This window comes from Larimichthys crocea, unplaced genomic scaffold, assembly GCF_000972845.2.
Source record: "Larimichthys crocea isolate SSNF unplaced genomic scaffold, L_crocea_2.0 scaffold319, whole genome shotgun sequence".
Classification (NCBI taxonomy): domain Eukaryota; kingdom Metazoa; phylum Chordata; class Actinopteri; family Sciaenidae; genus Larimichthys; species Larimichthys crocea.
Window position 1 is genome coordinate 607169 of NW_020854203.1, and position 19999 is coordinate 627167.

General features: G+C 41.9%; 1 protein-coding gene across 2 annotated transcripts; it reads left to right on the forward strand.

The window, feature by feature from the left end:
- The first annotated feature begins 2071 nt into the window (after positions 1-2071).
- Positions 2072-18185, forward strand: stam2 (signal transducing adaptor molecule (SH3 domain and ITAM motif) 2). Of its 2 annotated transcripts, none has more exons than XM_010729904.3 (14): positions 2072-2344; positions 3682-3766; positions 3920-3995; positions 4869-4964; positions 5072-5218; positions 10735-10792; positions 11140-11338; positions 11831-11925; positions 12080-12162; positions 12257-12344; positions 12448-12502; positions 12702-12849; positions 14586-14749; positions 16112-18185. In XM_010729904.3, the coding sequence occupies exons 1-14, from the start codon at positions 2305-2307 to the stop codon at positions 16290-16292; spliced, it is 1515 nt and encodes a 504-aa protein (XP_010728206.1). In that variant the 5' UTR covers positions 2072-2304; the 3' UTR covers positions 16293-18185. The 2 variants fall into 2 exon arrangements, with proteins under 2 accessions (XP_010728206.1, XP_010728205.1); XM_010729903.3 differs by having other exon boundaries at positions 2076-2344; positions 16109-18185.
- Positions 18186-19999: the final 1814 nt, after the last annotated feature.

Here is a 19999-nt window from a genome sequence, read left to right on the forward strand (position 1 = left end):
AATTTTCACTAAAATAATGGTGAATATGAGGGCAGATATTTGAAAAACTACTACAGGTTCAGTTAGATGAATCAGTGGACATGTCCAAAGACGCACAGCTCTTGCCATTTAATTACCAACAATTACGAGAACAAGCGACAAGCAATCTTAAACACATATAGGCAAATAACCCAGTATATAAATAGATATAAAAAATAAGTTAAATAAGTTATTTTAAGCCAGGCCTAATATGTGATACATTTTAAAATGTTAATTACATGTGGGAGTCCCTGGTCTGTTTGTCTCTCATCCAAGGGGCCCTCAGGCTGTCAACATGTATATTAGATACATATCTCCAAACAATGATAATAAACAACAGGTGTCCAGTCGTTGGCTACAACCCATGCCAACCACTGTATTAGTATCAAGGGGACAATTACCAGCCACAGGTGGAAAGGAAAGGAAACCAATATAACAGACAAAACCGCACAGTAGCCTATAGAAATACATTCAAATTAAATATGTTAAAAGTATTTCTTGTTTTCCCTGATAATAGACCTTTTAGTAGGGTCAACACAGGTGGTCAACACTTGTGTTGACTCTACTATTTTATGTCAAAATGGCTACTGTAAAAAGAGTCTATTCTAGCGTATAGTAAGATATGCATAGTAATGTAAATGTATGTTCTTTTTGTCTGTGAAGGATTTAAACTCCTGTTCTAAGCAGCTGAAATGTTTTCAAGGGTGACTCAGAAGATAGAGGCAGAAAGTTCTAGAGATAGATAAAGCCATGAATGACCAGTTGTGCAACTGAGCAAACTGTGTCTAAATTAAAAGTCAAGTTAGTCTCTGAGGGAGACAAAATGTTGTGTGAACCATGAGACTGTAGGTAGAGATCCAACGGTTTACGTCGACAATCGCCGTCTAACAAGCTTGGTGGTTTAATTTGTGGATTATCTGAATGATGCAACACAACTCTTAAGACAATTTTGCCAATGTTATTTGAAACTCAAATAACGTGGCCCATATGTGAGTTTGTTATGCTTTCACATCATCAAATATCTGCACATTTTGGGTGGATGCACATTAAGAACTCCCGTGACATTTACTCTTCCCCAGCAAACAGTGTAACATTGTCATAGCCATATTACAGCTATCATCGGTAAAAGCTTCTGCTTCTCAGTGTTATATGAAACTCAAATAACATGATGCAAACTTTCAGCTAGAAGCAAATAAATCAAGATAACAAAAACTTCAAACTTTCAATCTGTCAGGACCAAAACTCGTGTTCATGTTTGTGTACAGTGTAGTCCAAAGTGGAAGACTTCCTACTTAATTCACATAAATGATGTGAGACCTATATGTCTGAGTCATAAGGAGCAAATGCTGTCCATCGAAGCCTAACAAGCTCAGAGATCTCACTCACAAATATCTGAATACTGCAATAAACTCAAAGGCAATTCACTCTTTGTGAAGTTCATCTCCATTACAAAGAATGTCTAAAACATAATGAGAATTTCTGAAATCTGTCTTAGGATATTGCTTTATTTTAATGTGATCCATACTTGGTACTGAAAGTCACTAAACTGCATCAATGCGGAGAACTCTTTGCTTGAGATAAGTGATCATATTTGATATGTGGTCTTAAATCCTTTAAAATGACTAACTGACTGACTCAAGTCTGTACCGCAGGCACCATTGCTTCTTGTTTCAGCAAAAGAAACATGCTCACATGACTGTTTGGCTCCTGGACTGCCTTGTCTGTTTAGGACCATTGTTCTGCTATGTTGTCCTAAAATTCGGAGACTGTGTAAGACTGTGTGTTGGTATGGATGAAAACATCCTTAATCTAGAGATAAAGGTCACCACTTACTATAGTCAAATATGATGTTATCTATCTATCTATCTATCTATCTATCTATCTATCTATCTATCTATCTATCTATCTATCTATCTATCTATCTATCTATCTATCTATCTATCTATCTTTTGTCCACTAGATGTCAGTGTTTCACTAGTCTCCTCACAGAGTCAACAGAGGCGAGAAGCGCTAAATATTATTTTTATATTATTTTTTGGGGGGGATTTATGTGAGCGTGCTGTACTTTTTGTAATTTTAAAGAACGTATCGAACATATTAAAAACATACTCCTCCCGCTGTACTCATTTAGAAATACTGTTCAGGCATATTCGAGGCAGCTAAGTTTCCGGAAGAGCAACTGGTGCGAGTTTAATGGACACGGAAGAGCAGATATTAGTTTAGCCTCTCTCTCTCTGTTCTCTCTCTCCTCTCCTCTCACAGTCTGGATCTTTTACACTCATCAACATGCCTCTGTTTGCCCAGAACCCGTTTGACCAAGATGTCGGTAAGCGAAACGTGATGTCGTTGTTGTTGTTGTTGTTCTCAGCGAGTCCGAGCTAAGCTAAGCTAAGCTAAGCTAACGACAGGGCCAGCAACATTTGGAGGCTAACGTTAGCTTAGCTTCGGCTGTGAGTTCAGTCGCCGCGGACAACAACACCCACAAGCCTCAGACACACTCTCGGGGTGTCGCTGACTTGTTGTCAACAACTTCCACCGAGTTTCTCGACGGTTTGTTCGCAGGAGAGACTGAGTCACGTCGGCTAACGAGCCTGGCTAACGTCACTGAGATCACCTGATCTCAGATCAGCTCGAGTCTTTCCAAATGTTACATCAGGAGCAGGGCGACGATGAACGGCTATTTAAAAAACAGATATCAATCATATGTGATTTATTTTTCAGTTCAGACTCTAACGTGCTCGTGAAATAGTGAACGATGACCGTCGCAGTCTGTGTTCACAGTGATGACAGCGACGTAACCACAGGGAGAGTTCAGCTCTGCTCGTGGATCATTGACGAAATATCAAATGAAAGCTGAGTTTATGGATCTACTGATGGAAATGAATCGTCATTTTATCAATTCATGATTGAAGTCATTTTTCACTGTCTCAAAACAAACAGGCAATATAAAGATTGGCACTTTTCAATATTTTTTTATGAATCAAACAATGAATTGAGGTCATAATCAATAGAATTGAGTAAAGTATAATCTGAGTTCAGCTGTAGACTCTTTCCCACTTTGACTCAGTGTGATTATAATATGTCAGCTTGGTCTTTTCCCATAATTGCCTTATGTAAATGTTCATGCAAACTTCTTATCTGTCCCTGTGACAGCACACTTGTTGTGTGAGCAGACAGTGGTGCGCTGTTGCATCTAACAGTCTCCGGGTGTTTTTCACATGACTGTGACTTTGCTGTGAGCTGGAGGTGGAGCGCCCGGCCGACGTCCTCATAACGTGACGCCAATTGGCCGTCGGTTTGCCTTACCTGACAAGCCACCCACGCCCACCGCTAACGTGAAAATGAAAATACACTTTTGGAAAATCTAACACGGCTAAACATGAAACGTGAGCTGATGCGGGGAACACAGCAAATCTCATGCCATGAAATGAGTGTGGTTATTGTTCAGGCCGTCGTCTGTTGAACTGATGATGAGTTCAAATTCTTCAGTACGACATTAACCAGTTCTAAAATGTGGCAGCTCAACACTTGCTATTCATTATTCTAACACTTGCCCACTGCGACTGGCATGTTCGCCCACGAATTCATTATGTCTTCAAGACAGTGAAGATATTTTCTCACTTTGACCATATGCACTGTATCCCCTGTTTGTCATCTTTCCAGAGAAGGCAACCAATGAAAACAACACAACAGACGACTGGGGGCTGATTATGGACATCTGTGATAAGATTGGAACGACGACCAATGGGTGAGCTGGAAAGAGGCCTGAATGATGAAATGTGTTAGCAGTCTGTAAAATGACCGCATGAGACATCAGTGGGGATCTGTACAGGGACATGTGCACAGAGAGTTTGTTGTTGAGTCATTATTGCACAATGAATTCTGTTCTCTTCTGTTTCAGACCAAAGGACAGCTTGAGATCCATTATGAAGCGAATCAACCACAAAGTGCCACATGTTGCCATGCAGGCCCTCAACGTGAGTTTGTTACAATGCTTTCACGCAACCAAATTTAAGGCGGCATTCAGACAGGGAGGGCTGAGGGGTGTGTATGTTTGTGCTGAATGTAACCGCTGTGAAACAATCAGGAAATCACTGATGAACCGGCTGTACCATGCTGGCACTCGCCCTCTCTTATTCACTGTATACGTCTCTCCACAAACCAAATGAATCTTGTCACTATTTTGTTGCACAAATTGCGAGTCAGACTCCGGTTTAGAAGCTGGTTCATGAAATAAACAAAGCCAGAACACAACAGGTAGAGTGTCGGAGTTTAGTCCATGAATCCACCTGGATGGTCTCAACTTCAGAGACATTTCAGGCTGCCTGTGCAGCAGCAGATCCTGTCTGAATGTGGCCTTCTGCACGTTTTCGAGTGGACGCCCATCAAGAAATGTAGTTCCAGTGACATGTACACTTCCCCAGCAAACGGTGTAACATTACGGCCATCATCAGTAAAAGGCTTCTTCTTCTCTGCGTTATATGAAACTCAAACAACATGCACAAAGTAGCAAACTAAAAACCTCAAAACGTCTGTCAGGACCTAAATGTGTTCATGTCTGTGTACAGTGTAGACGAGCCATATGAGAGCTGTTCCTCTGTCTGAGTCATCAGGAGCAAACACTGTCACATGGCGTCCTCTATATTTAGATCTCTACGTTCGCTCATTCAGATCATTAAAGCCCAATTGTCATCCAAGCCAATCCTAATTACAAAAGCTTCACATGCTATTAATATGTCCTTTGAATAATTCAGTAGCATGAGTGGAAGGAAAAAGTCTTGAATCCTCCTTGTGTTCTGTGACAGTCAGTGTGTACCAGATGTCTGATCTCTTTTCTTCTTCTCTTGCAGTTGCTTGGTGCCTGTGTGTCAAACTGTGGCAAGATCTTCCATTTAGAAATCTGCTCCCGGGAGTTTGCCAGTGAAGTGCGGAGTGTGCTGAGCAGGGTGTGTAGTCCGTTTTGTGGTTTACGATACTGAATCTATGAACTCCCCTCTGCTGTAGAGACGCAGGAGAAAGCATCACAGCTGTTTGTTTGTCCGTTCCCCTGCAGGCCCACCCTAAGGTGTGTGAAAAGCTAAAGGCTCTGATGGTGGAGTGGGCAGAAGACTTCCAGAAGGATCCACAGCTCAGCCTGATCGGCGCCACCATCAAGTCTCTGAAAGAAGAGGGCATCAGCTTCCCCTCTGCGTCATCGCAGGTGTGTTAACGTCACATCAGAATATGTATATATGAATGTGTGCTGATTTTGAGAGTGACACAGAATGAGGTCGTTCAGGCAAAACTAGGAGTTCCGTACCAAAGAGAGCGGCTGCTTCTGTTGCACGGCCGTGGTTTGACCTGAAAACCATAACGTTCATTTTCAAATGATGCCGCAGACTAGTCTGCAACACAGGCTCAGACATCACTGACCTGTTTGGCCATGTACACAAGAATCATGTCAGATAGTACAGAGAAAGAGATGAAAGTCGAGCGCTCAAAACAAACAAACCCCATCATCAAATCAGAATCACTTTTATTGGACAGGTATGTGTACACACATGAGGAATTACACGTATGTATATGCGTATACAACAATAAACAAAAAGAGGAGTCAAGTCATAAAACCATATGAATTCATTAAACTGTCAGAACATGTGTATACTGTACATGTGTCATTATCAGTCAGTGAAGTTACAGATTTATTAAGTTATCATTTGACCAAACTTGCAACACAACATTGTGTCAAAATCAGATTTTTTTTACACAGTAAATCAATGGGCAAAAAAGTAAACTAAACAGAATATTCCATGTTCATTCTTGTTTAGTCTAAACAAGAAGAAGTCTAAACTCAAGCAACACATCAACTGAAATTCATATTAGTTCACTTCAAATGTCTCAAGTGCCCAGTTCACATCAGCACACCCACAACAGCACAATAGGCGTCTGGTGAATACTAATTTGGTAAATCATTATTCACGGTGAGCTGTTCTTATTCAGTCCACCTCGCCTTAGAAGGAACAAAACTGGTTCTGTCGGCCTCCTTCACCACGTTACCTGCCAGCTTTAAGTTTACAAAAAGGAAGCACAATTTGGTTGCTTGCCCAATTGCCTGTTGGCAAGCGAAACTTCTCTCTCTCACACACACACACACACACACACACACACACACACACACACACACACACACACACACACACACACACTAGAACCAGTTGTATCCGAGCACATTGTTTCGTGAGCAGGAAAATGTTTTGACTTGAGGATTATGTAACCGGTGATCATGCTCCTTCCCCTAATTACACTTTGAGTCTGGTCACGACAGAAACAAAACAAGTGTGTGTTTGTGTGAGGTGAGGCCGTCTTTACAGCTGTGGTTTCTCTGATGACCACTGTGACCGTTCAGCTTGGGTGGAGCTCGTCTGTCTGCGTTCAGTGCGTACAATGGAATTTCCTCTTTACATATTTCACATAATTCTGTGGAAATGTGTGTGAGTGTGTCTGCATCAAGACTGTCTTCATGACCGTTGCGGACAGAGCTGCCGCCTTTTGTTCAGCGTCTGTGTGATTTGTAACAGCCTCATATGTGTCAGGGGATGACGTGGACTTTGCTCACAGGAAGCTGTAAAGCAGCTGACCTACAAATGTATCATCTGTGGTCGTGGTCTCTCCACAGCTGACGCTCTTTGTTGAGCCGTTTATTGATGTTTGAAGTCAAACTTCACCACAAACAGTGATTTGTTATATACTATTTTCTATGTTAAGCTTGCAGTGTGTAACCCTTCAAGCGATGTACATCCACTAAAAGGTGCCTGTTTTTCTTAGTGACAGGCTCAGATTGTTATGTATGACGACATTATGGAAAAACAGTTCTTCAGTTCTTATTTTCAGGTGCTTATACACAGATAAAAACATACTTATGATGAGTATATTTCACATTTAGCCAATAAATTCCTCTAAATCTTGAACACTGGACCTTTGAAAACACACAAATCACGCAACAAACTAACCCAATTGAGGCAGCAGTAGACCCACAACTCTGATGTTCTGTGATGTAAAATTATGTTTCGGTTGTAGCTGAGAAGCCGCAATATAGTGACTGAAGCTGGCAGCACACTTCCCCGCCCACCCAGAAAAATCCCCTGCGCGCATGCGTACTTTCTGTATCAAGTGAGGAGACGCGAGGCCCACTCCAGAGGCATACGCGCCGCGGAGCTGATAGCTGTCAGTCTAGTCAATGAGAGCACTCACACAGGGCGCGTCCCAGAAGCGTCTCTCCACGCCACGGCGCGAGCATTCCGTAGCATTTCTATTTTTGATGCAAGCCGCTGCTAAACCTCGCAAATTTCAACAGAGCAGATCGCACCAGACAGGAAATCCGACACAGAATCAACATAATAAACTTCCACCCCCTTTCAAAATAAAACACAATACGCAGTTCATGTAGCTTATCACAACTTTACATCAACGTTACGTCATGACCGGTGGCACCAGGTGATCAAAGATCGATCAAAGGGTCTCAACATGAACGATGAGAGACTAATTGTTGAAGTGGAACATCACACAATCATTTATGACACAACAGATGCTTTTTATAATCTCCTCCACGTCGGAGAAGCTAAGTCAGCTGTTTGTTGTTTTCTTTATACACAGTTTATCACGGGATCTCGCGTACGTCCAGGATTCTCGCGTGATCTTGCGTGAGTTGACTCAGGGCAGAGGACGCAGCTAAAATGCGGCGCAGACATTACTAATCTAATCGAAGGGTCTGCTTGAATCATCATACTGATGTTATTTTTTGCATCAAAGGGTTGAATTTAATATTCATAGTGATTTACAGGAGAAATAAAAATATCGAGATATATATATCGTGTGTCGCGATATAGCTTAAAAATATCGAGATATTGGTTATAGGCCATATCATGCAGCCCTAGTTAGAAGTATCACGACCATCCAAAACCAACAGCGAGGTCAAAAGAGGCATGTAGCATGATTTACAAAGAGGCACATCGTGCTAACGTGGTAGGCAGTGTGTTACTTACCAGAGTTACCGTAGTAACTGCAGAGGTGGTCATAGCCTGGCTGCTGCTGCTGCTGCTAGGTTGAGTTTATCTCCAGTCTGAAGCGTGTCAGAAACACGACATTCATTTAAAAATATGGCATGTTGTGTGTGCAAATGTTTCAGCATGTTTGTCGTGTTCTCTCCCGACACTGTTATCTCCACTTTGCAATGATTGCAAGTCGCCCAGTTGCCATCTTTTTGGGTAAAATGCAGCCAAACTTTGGAGCGTTTGAACCGAGTGGGTTCCATTGTTTACTACTGATTGCACTGCACGTGCGACACTTGCAGAAGTTACGTGACGTAATTCGTGCTTTCTGGAATTGATAAGAGAATCGTTAAATAAACTGCCAAACGATTCCATGGAGTTGAAACACACGGAACCGGTTCTCGATTCCCATCCTTACTGGTGGATCTGTTACACTCGCCACTGTGTGTCGTTCAGAACACGATTAAACAATCCACGAGCTGATATACTTCTTTTATTGTTTATCTGTTTATTGTTGTGATGTAGTTCAAGTGATGAGGACAGATGTGGATGACTATTCTATTGGTTGTGTTCTACAGAAACAGAGATAGTACAGTGTTATCAGACAAACCAACAGTTGTGCAGTTATTCTGCAGTAGGTCCAGCCTTCTAACACAGTATTACTTTGGCATGGACTGGCATGTCGAGTGAAAGCCAATTAATTGTACACCTCTAAAATCTAATTCAATCCAATATGACTGCTCTGCCATAAATTCATCATAAAAGCCCTCAGTATAATGCAGTCTACTTCAACGCTACTCCAAACCTCCAACCTCTGTCATAAACATATGTAAACTATTACCTCTATGGCAGTCACCGTCTTTCAGACAGACACCTCACACACAGGTTAGTTAACACCACTGTTACTTTCTTAAGAATGAATCTCCGATCTGTTGGAGGTAATTTGCTGTGTCATCATCGCTGTGTCGCCTCTGGCTGCCTATTATGTTACGGGAAGGGCTGGGGAAACCTGCTCTAATGGAGAGCAGGCCAAACACACACACACACACACACACACACACACACACACACACACACACACACACACACACACACACACACACACACACACACACGATGAGGCAGCAGCTATGACATTTAGCTAATCTCTGTGAGCCGATGAGCAAACAGCAGCAGGTATTGTGCCTCAAGCTGCTTCCTGGCAATGCACTCCACTATACCTCGAGCCATCGTTTCTGCTGAACCCTGATCTGATTTTTCAGCAGCATGCAGGTACTTTTGTTTTCTGTTTGCAGCCTCACACTGTCGAGCCAGGTAAGCCAGACGCTGCCTATTGTGTAGATTGGATTTTAGTGTGTTGCTGCAAAGACACCTTGCTCGTCAGCAGATTTTGGAGATCACCCTGTTCTCATACTAAAATGTTGAAGAGTATCAGTTTATATTTGACTTTGACGCAGCATTCCCAGTGGGCGTGAAATAAGATATTCACATGGTGTATTCACAAGGTGCAAGTATACACTGTATGTATTTTAGTTTGTACAAATAGATATTGAGTTACTTCACAAACCTCACCCATATTTACTTTCCTGCACCTGCTACTCCAAGCCTTACTTGCACACTTTAAGAATAGTTCCCGGAGGAAGTGGGAAGAGTGTAATTATGTATATTTTTGTATATTATTTTTGGGGTGTTTATACTGTGTATATGTTATTGGTGATTTATGCAAATATTGAGATAACCCTATCGATTGGTCAAATCTAATCAGTCATGTGATTAATAAAACGTGTATAAAAGGAAGTCAGGAAGGTTGTTCAGTTGTTAAGAGCTGGAGATTATTGGATTGTGAGTATTGATATCATAAAGTGTTTGTCCTCAGTTCGCCTCGTCGGACAACTGACACACACACAGACACGCACAAAGGTCCTGTGTGTAGGATTTAGTGGCACCTAGCTGTGAAGTTGCAGATTGCAACCAAATGAAGACTCACGCCTCACCCTCTCCTTCCGAGCATGTAAAAAAAAAAAAAAAAAACTCAGATAAAAAGCAAAAGGCCCTGTCGAGAGCTAGTGTTTAGTTTGTCTGCTCAGGGCTACTGTAGAAAAATGGTGGTTCAACATGGCGGACTCCGTGGAAGAGGACCTGCTCTCTCTGTAGATATAAAGGACTCATTTTAAGACAACCATTCTGACTTTCAGGTGATTTTACACTAATGAAGACATACAAATGAACATTGTATCCATTCCTGCCAATAGATCCTCCTAAATTTGACACACTGGACCGTTTAACCAGGATGCTGTTTGCTGCCATTGATATTTTCAGCTCACGGTGTCATGTTGCTGCATTAGTAGGGTCTCTAACTGACAGAATTCTCCAGTAAATGACAGCTTCACCTGCAGCCTGCACATTTTCTAGGATGTCTTCTTAGTATAAATCATTAGTTTGCACACAGTGAATATGTGGGTGTGACGAATTGTTGTTGTGTAGCACCAGCAACAATGTCCAGTTGACCTGTTTCTGTGTCGGAGTAACGAGACAGCTCTCTGTCCAAAAGCTGGAGATTACATGTAGTACCCAAAATAAACTGCAGGTGGCATCAAAGTCACTGTTTCTTGTCTGCTGTGCACTCGCCCTCCCTCCTGTATGTATACACATACAGAGCCATGACCTTATCTTTCTATATTGACCACAGGGTTCCATCGCAAAGGTCAGCACACCTGCTGCGACGGATGATGACAACCTGGCCAAAGGTAAAGAGAGACGCTGCCGTCGAGCTCCACACACACTTTTGTCATCATTAGGGAGTTTCATCTGTTGCTTCAGACAGCATGTTTTCTTTACACTTAACACTTTAGATTCATTATCGACTGGCTTTTATGTTCTCGTGCATCAAAGGTTGTTTTGTTGCCTCGGTTATTGATTATTTTGGTCTTACCTTTTTAAGCAGTCTCCCGAGAGCTGTTTGTGTTGAAGTGAAAAGATGAAACCTATGTGTCTGTGCCAAGACCATGTGTTGGACGTAGGACAAACATCCGCTTCTCCCTCTCTCTCACGCTCTGGTCTTTCTTCTTGCCATCCAAACCTCCTCCTCTCCTAGCCATCGAGCTGTCCTTGCAGGAGCAGAAGCAGCAAGCAGAGACGCGGCCCCTGACCATGAACTCCGACCCGCCGAGCTACAGCAATGGCGGCAGCGGGCAGGAGGCCCGGAAGGTGCGCGCACTCTACGACTTCGAAGCGGCCGAAGACAACGAGTTGACCTTTAAAACCGGAGAACTTATTCTGGTTTTGGATGACAGGTGACGTTTTAAAACACATACAAAATCTAAGATATTCCACACAGAGCTGCACTGGACAGATTTTTGGCACACTCCACAAACTATTCCGTAGCGCACCTATGACCTCTGATGGAGACCCAGCTCCCTGACACTGGGCCCTACATTGTACCCCAGAATTCTTTGGCAGTGTTCAGATTTCTTAATGCCATGCCCATCCACTGCCTGAAGCAGCAAAGCAACCCCAAAACATCAATGAAGCTCCACCCTGTTGGACAGTGTTCAGTAATTTTTTTAACGTTTTTGGAGTTTTCTGTGGAATATCTTAGATTTGGCTTTTTTGTGTTCTTCCAATGGAAACAAAAGAAATAATCGTACCTCATTTTACACAGCCTTCCTGTTTTACATTTCAAATTTGCTCCCAATAATATAGATTCATCTCATTATTGGCAAAGTAAAGATCAGAAGCATGTGATTAGCAACTTCTTATTTGTGTGTCGTGTTTTTGTTTTGCAGCGATCCAAACTGGTGGAAAGGAGAGAACCACAGAGGAGTCGGCCTTTTCCCTTCCAACTTTGTCACAACCAATCTGAACACGGAGCCGGAGCCAGGTTGGTCTTTGTGTTGAGTCAGAGAGTGAACATGTAGCTGCTCTGCCATTTCTGCCCTATACCCTCATACCAGCCTCTGCGCACCCCTGTTTGATTTAAAGAAGAGCAAATAATTTTCAGGACTGCTAACTGAGCTCAGCGTTTCCATCCACAGTGACTTATGTTGAAAAGACATCCAGTCCTGAAGAGACGATCCTGGAAACCAAAGACGAGCCTGAGCCCGTCGTTATCGACGAGGTACTACATTTCCCTCCTGTGCACGTCCATTTACAAACACAAATCAACTTCTCAGTCAAACTATCAATCCAAACCCACTCTCTTCCCGCTGCAGGCCAAGATGGACAGAACACTGGCTCTGCTGCAGAATGCAGACCCTGCAGATCCGGCTCCTGACTCCACAGAGCTACTCCAGCTAGAGGGTAGAGACATTGCTGCTGGTGTAAATCAGTCGCTCTGCAGTCCGTCTGAGTTGTTTTCTAACTCTGTTTCTGTTCTCCTCCCTTAATGTACATATCTCAACAGGAGCTTGTGAGCAGATGAACCCCATGATTGATGAGAAGCTACAAGAGATTGACAGGTAGCGTGTCACAGATGTTGTCACGATTCATACATTAAAGCTAATTGTCTAAGATCATCTAACATCCATTTTAGCTCCTGTTAAGTTTAGCATAAAGATAGAGATGATTGTGCTTCAGCTGCTGAGACGGAGGACAATCTGCAGGACAGTTGTTCTACATTTATAAAATATCTAAAATAAATGCTCCTCTTTGTTTCAGGAAACACTCGGAGTTGTCAGAGTTGAACGTGAAAGTTCTGGAGGCCCTGGAGCTTTACAACAAGCTCATGAACGAGGCTCCGTTCTACGCGGCGTACTCCAAGATGCAGGCTCAGTACCCCCCGACCAGCTCAGCCGTAGCCATGCAGGTCAGAAAAGTCCTCAGTGCTGCCTGAAGTCTCACTTCAACAAAGATTTGATCCTGTGATTAGTATTGATACTGAAACAGACTACAGATTGGTTTTAACTGGTTGCAAGTTATGAAAGCAGAGGTAAAATGAACGCTTCAGAAATCGTGGTTCCAAAGGGGAAATATCAGAAAAAGAAGAGCACCAATTTTCCAACAAATTAGCTCTGGTTCTTGAACCAGTTCTGTTTAGGATTCCACAAAAGTCAACATGAAATAATCTTCCTTTCAGGAATAAACCTGCCTCCTGTGTGAATTGTCTGTAGCTGAATAGGCCTGTCCACTTTTTTCTGTACGCCTGTCATAATGGCGGTACTTGTAAAGCCTAATATTTTCTGAGGTGGTACAAAAAGTGTGAGAAATCTGGACTTGGATTATTAAACAAGACAATCAGATAATACACCTAATGTAGGACACACAGGACACAAAGCAAAGTATGAGATAACTGCAGTATCAAGCTCACCGCGTTTCATGATTCTGCATTTTTACATTGTTAGTGGCTGACTTATGTATTTACACTGTCAACAAGTGTTGCTTTTATTATTCCATAAAGTATTTCAGTTTGGATATGAAGGTGGATTCAGGCCGATGTTCACAGTTTCGAGCATTAGCCGGAGATTTTCTGTGTTAAACATGAACTGTGTGTTAACTACCAGTGTGCCCACCCACGAGTACTACACTCTCACTCTTGTTTAATGATTTTATTGATCTTTTTTATTTATTTATTATTTCCATGGAGACAACCGAGAGAGAGCAGTCTGCCCACCCCCCCTCCTCGTGTTAGGTTCAGCCGCTAAAGCAGTTGATGTGGTTGCTTCTTGCACTCGTCCTGGTAGCTTGACATTCAGTCTGTTTTTTTTTTTCCCTCCCTGGAGAGTTGGAGGCTGCAGTGGCTGTTTTCTCCATGATGATTGATGTCACTGTGTCTCCCTCGAGATTTAGAAAAATGTCCACTTCTCTGGCGGAGAGTACAGTGGAGTGTTGCTTGTGGTTTTTTTGCCATTCATCTTTTTTTCTTTTTTTTTTTTTGCAGAGTACTGCCTGAGTACTGTCTGTCAGGTTGTTGTTTTTGTACCTGCAATGCTAAGGCTTTTATTACACACGAGAACTTATATGTTGATATTTTATATTTTATTTTTGTTACTGATGCTTTTGATAATTTGGATGAGTGTGAAAAATAACACCTCAACAGCACCTGACTGGAACAGCCTGCAGCAAAGAGCGGCTGTTTCATATCTCGCAGTCTTTATCTGACTCCCAGAAGCCAGACATGTTTCATTAGTGTTGGTCTGTCAACCTGGGACGGAGATGATATTAACTGTGTGAGAAAATAGAAATAAACTCAGAAACTTTGACACAGCAGCTGGACTTAAAGGAATAGTCACTAAATATCAGTATGATAGTAGACTGTAAAGAATGGACACTCACCCACAGGCTTCCACAGAGCCGCTTTGAAGCCATGTTGGTAGTCCTGCTTCTTCCGCCTCCAAAAAGCTATTTATGTGCATTTCTATGCATTTATGTGTTATGTATGAGGTGCAGATATTTTCCAGCAGGCCGGTTATTTATTTGTGACACTTAGTTCCCCCATTACTTGAACACTGATTGGCCTGGTAAAATGGCGACAGCACACTCTTCCTACATCTGTATAAAGACGAGGGATGGTGATATTAATCATGCTCTCTCTGGTCTGCTCAGGGCTACCTACCGGCCGGTGCTCCCTACCTGCCTCCAGGGATGACCCAGGTTCCTCCCGCGCAGCCCTACACTCTGCCCAGCGACCCACCCGCATCGCTGCACTCGCTTCCCCCCAACGTCTCAGCCCCGCCTAACAACCAAGCCCCTCAGCCTCCCTACATGAGGTAAGAAAACAGCCCTGCCACTGTAAACAGGAGTATCAGCACTCTGTAGAGACACTCCAAGGACAAATAATGACAAGGTGTGACTAATAAAAACTTGACGCCTCAGAGCTTTGACATTAATGAGCCACTAGATTTGAATATGGGACAGCTAACAGGACAGGTAGAGAGCTGGTGAAGTCAGTAGTGTCAGAAATTATTAATCAAACCTAAACATATGATAATAGAGAGCTCTGTCATATAAAGAAATTGAGTTATAGCAAAGCTGTTTTTGTGACTATTTATTGGAATATTACAGTATTGTTATTGTTTTTTGGATGGAATAACTCCATGTAAATAAGTTTAACATGCCAGAAATCATGACTAACATGATAACCTCACTTCTGAACCAGTCAGACATACGGCTACAAAAGCTCGACACACATTTTTTTTTTTATGTGCTGTTGTTTTCTCCACTTCTCTGCATATTTATCATCCTTGTTTTTTTGTGTGTTTTTTTTGTCCCGTATCCAAAAAACATAAAAGCTGGTAATCAGTGGGAAATGGCTGGATGAGTGGTGTACAGAGTACCTTTGCTTGCTGATTATTTTGGCTGACCGTCATCATATTTGTCACTGGAGTGTTTCCCAGAGAAAGTCACAGCATACTAGAGCTGAATGTAGAGTTCAGTGTGATATAGACTGTGTCAGATCAAGATGATTATAGATGATATTAGAATCATAATAACTATTAGAAGGATTTTCTAATATCTAAATTACATGTATCATCTATCTAACATATTTCTACAAATAGTTTAAAACACACCCAAGGAGCAACTATTTCATGCATACTGCTGTTAGAAACTGAATATGAATAGCTGATAATAAAAATGAGCAGCCACTGTCAGTAATCAATACACAGCCATTAATCAAACCAATAACTAACAGCAGTCAATGTCAGACAACCTTAGCTCCTAATTCACTGGTTGCATGCATGAAACAAAGCGGCTGGCCACAAACAAATCATAATGTGTTGTCACTTAATGTAGAAAACAATATCACACTCGAGGTTGTGCTGTTATACTAAATATCAGCACGGCTGCAATTAACTACCGACAACCGAATCACGGCTGTGCTGATGTTCAGTATAACAGCACTCCCTCTCGTGATATTCCTTAAATATCACATTGTGGCATATGTCTGCAAATGACCCAAATCGTTGTTCAACGCATTGAACTTTTAAACAGTTATCTAATGATAAACAATGTAATATTTCTCTTGTATATGATTTTGAGTCAGATTTCCTTCTAAGCAGGAGTTCTGGAAAGATAACTTTGACATGTCGAGGCTCATTTTCCATATTTTTTTCATATTTTCTTCCCAGCAGTGGTATGAACGCTCAGTACATGAACCAAGCTGCTCACTACCCACCGCAGGCGGGCATGTCCATGGACATGTCGACCTATCACAACTCCAGCATGCCTCCCGTGTCCTATCCTGTGGCTGCTCCCCCTCACCAGGCTCCTCAGCAGCAGCAGGCGGCGTATTATCAGCAGCCTCTGCTGTAAAACTCTGACCGACAACAGCCCTGAGATAAATACGCACTCCAGATATTTCCGTTTCCAGCGGTGTGTTCATTCGGCTTACCTTGAGTGTCTGTGTGGGTGTCGCTTTGGGAACATTCCTTTAGCATTTCGAGTGTCCGATCAGCCGAATGGAACACACCCCGAAGAAAGTTGAAATAACTGAGGTGTGTATGTGACGTGGGACTGTTGTTCACCCGAGTCAGGACTCTCTCTGTGTGCACGTCCTCAGCTACTACATGTGAGGCTAAACACGGCGTCACTTCACTTCTTTTTCCTGGCCGGACAGTGAACGCAGCGCTGGTATTCACAACACGTCACAGGGTCAACACAGAAGAAGAGCTGAGTGTGTCCACCGATGCAGGGTCATCACCTAACTGATGAGCATTTTACAATTCATAGTTCAACACAACGCTAGTCCCACAGTGTGATATTTCACATCCTCCTCTGAGGTGGATACAGAGGGTCAGGCCATGTCCACACTAATGTAGATAAATGTGATACAATGCTTCTCTTTGTCTCTCTTTGCGTGGCCTTCTCTTCACACTACCTGTCCGACCGTGTAGCGCAAAGCGGCAATCTGCAGACCCCTGTCAGTGTCCACACCGGATACCGGCAGCACGCGATCAATGAAAATCTGTCAAAATAAAGTGGACTAAAGCAGCAGCTCTGCATGTGGAACGTGAGCCTTTGCACGGCTGCTCTGGACAGCTGTATTGATCAAAACTCAAACACTCAAACATGTTTGGGAGACGGATGACTGAAGAACGTGTCCGGCATGCGTGCAAACACAGCTTTCCAAAAGCGTAAATACAAACGCTCTCACGTTGAACCTCATTTGACGATAAAGATGCCTCTGCATTAATGTGAACATGGCCCAAAACGTTTCTCCTCTTTTAGCTTTTAACGCCCGTCTTGTTTTTAAGTCTGTCGGTGAAATCCGGTAGGCGCGCAAGCTCGTTGAGTGTGTGTGTGATGGTGGGGTCTGTGCACAGTTATTTAAAAGGCAGGTGTGCTCGTTGGCCTTCCTCCTTACCAGCAGCATCCATCACTGTAGCCCATCTGTGTCCTGAACTCTCAGATATGTACGTTCACCGTTCTCTTCGTGTAAATGGTTCCAGAATGACTCTTTCCATCAACTCACTGCCCTGTAATGCATTACATGGTTACATCTGACATATTTAAGTGTGTGCGCGTGCACATATTTGTGTTTTTACATACGTATGTATGTATGTATGACGTACGTATGTGTTTGAGGGCTTACCCATGACTGCTGTGGGATCATCAGATTTTACGGTGAACTGAGAAATAGTTTGTGTGTGTGTGTGTGTTTATTAATCTGCTGCATCTTTTCATGATTATTACATCGATGCCTTCCTGCCTCTCCTCTTCATGCGTGGGCTCTCTTCCATTTAACAGAACCTGTTAGAGTCTGTGTTTTATGCAAACGCAGCAGATCTTTCATGTCTGTACACTTTGGTTTCAGAATGACAGCGCCTGTACTTTGATTTATATATATTGAGACATTATACATGTGTACTTTACATGGTCGGAGAATGTGTAATTATTCTTCTTACGTTGGTTCTGCTTTTACTTTCACTGTTCAGGCAAAATGTCAATAGAACAAACTTTCTAAAAAGTTGTTAGTTGCTGTTAATATGAAGATATCATGTTTTATCTACTGTTGGTTTCTTCGTCAGTTTCGGGGGTTTAATGAGCAGCTTTCATAGAATCCTCTGTAGTGTCTATATTTCCTTTACTGGCCTCATATTAAAGGCATTGTATATTAGATGTAAAATACCTGGTTTTGTCAGCGACATTGACATTGCACCTTAGCTTTGTAAACATATATTTACCACTGGATGCCTTGTTTTTTCTGTAGGAATCAAAAGAATGACACAACTTTCGGGCGAGTAACTTCAAGTCTCCAAATCCGCTGGATTATGTATAATTCTGTATATTTAAAATATTCCAAGAAAAGTTCCTTTATCCAGGATTTTAAAAGTGCTTTTGTAACAGAGCAAACTTATGATATTCTTTGAAATAAAATTTAAAAATTGACCTGTGTCGAGGGTGGTCTCTGTCTATATTTCCCTTTGGATGCCTGTAAGTAATTACATTTATACAATTAATAGGACGGTGATTAAAATAGTAACTGTCCGCCTAATTAAGCCTGCCCTATTCCCCGCTCACATCACCAGCTGCACATGATGAACCAGCCAATAATGTGATCATTGCCCGGAGGACATGATTTATTCATTGAACTTGGCCTTTTTATAGTTTCTGCTCTTTACTTGTGAAAAAGCAGCTCTGAGGATCTTTTTAAATGCCAGTGTTCTCCTGGTGGCAAAGTGCAGAGAAAAAAAAGAAACATTCTCTTTAATTAAATGTATAAGGCTGTTCTCCAGGATCTGTGCACGGTTACAGACCTGCAGCAAAGCACGCAGCTGCTATCGCTGTCTGCTGAGGATGACTGAGGAGATTTCATCGTCTGTTGTTTGTCCTAGTTCGTTTGCTGAGATAAATGTGGCCCGTTTTATTTTTAAGTGAAGAACGCAGCCTGGAATCAGGAGAAAACGACTGTGTCGGGCTGCAAACGTACATAAAACACTATAAATATGGTGAATATGCTCTGCTTATCAGCTGTGACCATCATGGAAAATGTGGAGCACTTTTCTATTCATACCTACATATGTCATTTTAACATTCATACCATTCCTTTTATGCTTTCCTTTATTTTGTCTGATTTTTTTTTTTTTTTAATCTAGCCTGCAGTATCTGGAGTGGGACAGTATTACATTTTTTTTTATATCATGAAGAGAATAAATCTGAACCTGCCAAATGCCAGGTCATGCTGGTACAGTGAAAGATAGTTCATGCTGCCTTCAAATGCTCCTTGTAAAGTCCATGTTCCAAGATCAGAGATATTAACGTAAAGAGTTAAATCACCTTAAAGTGTGGCTGCTTTTAATTAACTAGTTAATTACAAAGTTCAATTGAATGTATCCATCCTTTCATCTCTTCTCCATGTTTGTTTGCACTAGTACAGGATCACGGGCTTCTGGTGGCTAAGAGCTACGACTTCAACTACAACTAAAAGAAAAGTAAAAGGTCTATTATCGAGACATTCATTTGGAGCCCTTTGACATAATGTGCAGGCTCAGAGGAAGCAAAGAGACTCGCCACTTTGGAGTCCCAGAGGAAATCATTTATTCACATTTCCACATTTATTATCTCTCCCAAACAACTCAAATCTATCTTCTCTATCTTTTACATGACTCCCACACATGGTTCCAGTTCATCTGTGTAAACATGATGACCTATTAACCTGTAACACACACAGGAGTGTGTGCAGGGAAGAAATGCTTTCATTCATTACATTATGCTAAAATGGGAAAATACATATTTGAACATGGGGATTATAAATTAGAATACTGTGAAGTAGCTAAAAAGTGGATATGGAACAAAATATGGAATAAGAATATGAACAAATATATAAAATATGGATTAATGCTGGTGATGAAAGTGGGGGGAAAAAACAAAAGTAGAGATTATATTTGAATTAAGGATGTGAGTGTCGTGCAAAATATTTGAGTTCTGATTTTAAGCCATACATCTTTTTTTCTCTGTTTCCTCGAGATCTCGAGTTATTTATGTCATTATGTCGAAATAACATGTTGTTGCAACATTCT